At 40.7% G+C, this 4,120-nt stretch overlaps 1 protein-coding gene across 1 annotated transcript; it reads left to right on the forward strand.

Annotated features, from left to right (window-relative positions):
• The first annotated feature begins 297 nt into the window (after positions 1 to 297).
• On the forward strand, positions 298 to 2,908 carry LOC130731803 (low affinity inorganic phosphate transporter 4). Its single transcript, XM_057584022.1, has 3 exons — positions 298 to 722; positions 1,250 to 1,917; positions 2,093 to 2,908. The coding sequence occupies exons 1-3, from the start codon at positions 331 to 333 to the stop codon at positions 2,617 to 2,619; spliced, it is 1,587 nt and encodes a 528-aa protein (XP_057440005.1). The 5' UTR covers positions 298 to 330; the 3' UTR covers positions 2,620 to 2,908.
• Positions 2,909 to 4,120: the final 1,212 nt, after the last annotated feature.

Raw genomic sequence — 4,120 nt, forward strand, 5'->3', positions numbered from 1 at the left:
ACTCCTCCGACAACAGCTCTCATGTGTAACAAAACAAATGGCAAATGAAATTTTTTAAATCTCGAGTCAGAATGTCCTCGTTATTTTGATCAACGCAAGGAGAATATCCGCATAAAGCAGCCAATGCCAATCCTTGTCTAAATTAATAAAGCCACAAGCTAGAGAATTCTATTTCTTGGTCACATCTCCTTCTTGTTCACATCTCCTAAACTTAGGACTACACGTCCATTTCTGTGTTACCAACTTCTTTAATAATGTATATAAGAATGGAGCAGACACTTAAACCAATCCCACACAACATAGAAACAAACTAAATCGACATCGTTCAAGATGGCGTTGGAAGTGCTTGAGGCACTAGATTCAGCTCGCACGCAATGGTACCATGTGACAGCCATAGTAATTGCCGGCATGGGCTTCTTCACCGACGCCTACGATCTCTTCTGCATCACCACAGTTTCAAAGCTCTTGGGACGCTTGTACTACTTTGATCCAAGCACTGGCAAACCAGGGAAGCTCCCAAATAATGTCAACAACTTGGTCACCGGTGTGGCACTCGTCGGAACGTTATCCGGCCAGCTATTCTTCGGCTACCTCGGAGACAAGCTGGGGCGAAAGAAAGTGTACGGTGTCACGCTTATCCTCATGGTGGCGTGTGCCATTTGCTCCGGGCTCTCCTTTGGCGCCTCAGCCAAGTCTGTGATGGGAACGCTATGCTTCTTCAGGTGAACTACATGCATTAATTCTTTTTTTTGGTACCACATTAAATAAATCTATTAAATAAATAAATAAATTCAAATTTGATTTTTAAGTGACATAAAATAATTACATTATGTATTTTATTAAATACTAATTAACGAAAACTGAAAGATGATTTTCATCAAATTAAAATCATATATTACACATTTATATCACTTTTTCTTCCACTTATTTTTTCTTTATATTTTTCCTTTTTTTCGTATATATATATATATATATCAAGTTACACATATAAAGACTCAACTAAAAAATTTAAATAAGAAATTCTCAATAATATATATATATATATGTATATATATAAAAAAATGATAGCTCAAGTGGTAAGAACTAGGGACATAAGGGTTGGGTGGGATGAAGGGTGAAGGGTTCCAGGGTTTGAATTCTGAGGAGGACTAATTTACTAACTTTAACATTTGTCTACAAAAAAAATATATGTATTAAAAAAATTATTCTACCTTTGTTACATTTTCGCCGTGGTAACCTATTTTTTCAGGTTCTGGCTGGGCTTTGGCATTGGAGGCGACTACCCACTATCTGCCACCATCATGTCCGAATACGCTAACAAGAGAACACGAGGTGCTTTCATCGCTGCAGTTTTTGCCATGCAAGGCGTGGGAATCATCTTCGCCGGGCTGGTGTCAATGTGTCTATCAGCAGGTTTCAAGGCATCCTACCATGCTCCCTCCTTCCATGACGACCCCATAATGTCAACGCAACCCCAAGGCGACCTCATGTGGCGTCTGGTCCTTATGATCGGAGCCGTCCCGGCTGCGATGACATACTACTGGCGAATGAAGATGCCTGAGACTGGCCGCTACACCGCCATCATCGAAGGCAACGCGAAGCAAGCGGCTGCAGACATGGCAAGGGTTCTCGACATCGAAATCCAAGCGGAGCAAGACAAGTTAGCCGAGTTCAAAGCCGCAAATGATTACCCTTTGTGGTCAAACGAGTTCTTCACACGGCATGGGCGTCACTTGATCGGTACAATGACCTCATGGTTCTTGCTAGACATCGCTTTCTACAGCCAGAACCTCACACAGAAAGACATCTTCCCCGCGATGGGACTCATCGATAAGGATTTCGAGATGAACGCAATCCAAGAAGTGTTCGAGACCTCACGAGCCATGTTCGTGATTGCATTGTTCGGAACCTTCCCAGGTTAGTTATGACACGTAGACACCAAATAGTATAGTCACATACATCTCATTTTTTTCACAATTTTTCATTTCTTATTGCATCACATCAAATATCACCACCTCCATTGTTTTACCCTTATCTTTCTTTCTTACTTTGGGTGTCAATTGGGTGTCTTTACAAACATTTTGCTTCACAGGGTACTGGTTCACCGTGTTCTTCATTGAGAAGTTGGGACGATACAAGATCCAACTCATTGGTTTCTTCATGATGTCGGTCTTCATGTTCATCATTGGTGTAAAGTATGACTACCTAAGGAACGAGAACAGCCACATGTTCGCTCTTCTCTACGGTTTGACGTTCTTCTTTGCGAACTTCGGACCTAACAGCACAACATTCGTGCTGCCGGCCGAGCTGTTCCCTACTCGAGTGAGGTCGACGTGCCACGCGCTGAGTGCAGCAGCGGGGAAGGCTGGGGCAATGGTCGGAGCGTTCGGGATTCAGAACTACACGCAGAAAGGGGAGCAGAAGCAGATTAAGCACGCCATGATGATCCTGGCGGTGACCAACTTGATTGGGTTCTTCTGCTCCTTCTTGGTGACAGAAACCAAGGGACGATCGTTGGAAGAGATCTCCGGGGAGGATGGGAGAGAGAGTGAGCTCACGCCGACACCACCGAATAATAGGGTTCCCACTCGTCAGGAACCAAGGTCCGAGACGATGTAATGCGCAGAGCTAATTCAATTTCATGCACCATAAGAAGATGCCGCAGCAACCAAGTTTATTTATGATTATAAATTATGAAGAATAGTAATAGTAAAAAGAATAAAGGGGCCAAAATCGATGCTATTTGGTGTTCTACAAATAAGACTATGAGATGAGTAGTTTGGTGTTTGTGAGATCACTGAAGGCATGGGGATAGGATACAGCATATTGAACTGATGTTCTGTCTCCTATTTTATTGTAATGTGTTTTTATTTTAATGAGTTTCAGTATATTATTAATGTTGTATTTATTCTGGGTGTTCGCAACTTTCAAAATATATGGACTGCAAATTTTTTTAAGCATATCAACTATTTTTATCTCATTTTTATTTACTGGTAATCTAGACAACTCATTTTTCTTTATATCTTTTTCGTATTTCTTATCGCATCACATATCATATTTACTCATTTCTGTCTCTTTTCTTCTTATTGAGTAATGATATCTACACACCTCATTTTCTAAACACTTAATTTCCACCTATTTTTATTTTTATCTCTCTCCTCTTATCATCTATCATATTTCATACTTTCTCTCTCTTACTTTTTCTTTTCTTCCTATCTCTCATCATTCCACCTCTTTCCACCTTTCTTAGAGGTGTGAAAGAATCATTATTGCTATTTATTTCACTCTTGGTATATATAAGTGAAATTGGAGTGTGAATAAAGTACTATAATGAGTAGAAAAAGTTTTATTCACAATTATTTTAAGTGGAAAAGAGGTAGTAGCTAGGAGAGAGATTGAAAGAAAGAAAGAGAAAATATAGGGGTAACTGGTTAATTTGATCCCTGAATGTGACACTCGTTGATAAGTTAGTTCCTGAATGATCAAAATAGCTCTCGTAGTCCTGAAAGTGGTAGACGTAAGTCAAGTTAGCCCATCTGTCAGTTTTGGTCAACTAATAGATGTGTCATGACTGTTAAATACTGATATGCAAATGTCAGCCAAGAAGTTGCAAATGTCAATCAATTTAGTTCCTATGTAAAATTCACCATTTTACACAAAAGGGAGTGGGGGAGGATTTGAACCTAGAACTTGGGTGACAAAACAAACCATTTGATTAAATGAGGGACGAACTTAATTCTCAGCTTTTTTTTTTCCAAGCGTCGAGTTGCTCAACAACATTCTTGAAAGAAACGTTGCACCCCTCGACGACCGTGTTATTAACAATTACGATATGGGAACCCCGATTGTCTAGTTAGGTTTGAAGATGAGCATTCTCCTTTGTCTCAGCCTACAGGACGGTTCCGACACGCTTCACCGCGTCTTTCGAAAGGGAAAGGTCCTCGACTAGAAGGTCCTTCCCCTTCTTCAATTGGGGAATCTCATCGCCAATGAATATTTTTCACTCTCCAACTAGGAAAGGGGGAGAGCCTAAGACTGGAGGACCTCAACCTCCCAAGAAAGGTTTTGGTTTTTCGTCCTCCAAATGGTACAGACAGAGGGCCATCTCCTTAGCTTGCTC

Source organism: Lotus japonicus, chromosome 1 (genome assembly GCF_012489685.1).
Source record: "Lotus japonicus ecotype B-129 chromosome 1, LjGifu_v1.2".
In the NCBI taxonomy this organism is placed as follows: domain Eukaryota; kingdom Viridiplantae; phylum Streptophyta; class Magnoliopsida; order Fabales; family Fabaceae; genus Lotus; species Lotus japonicus.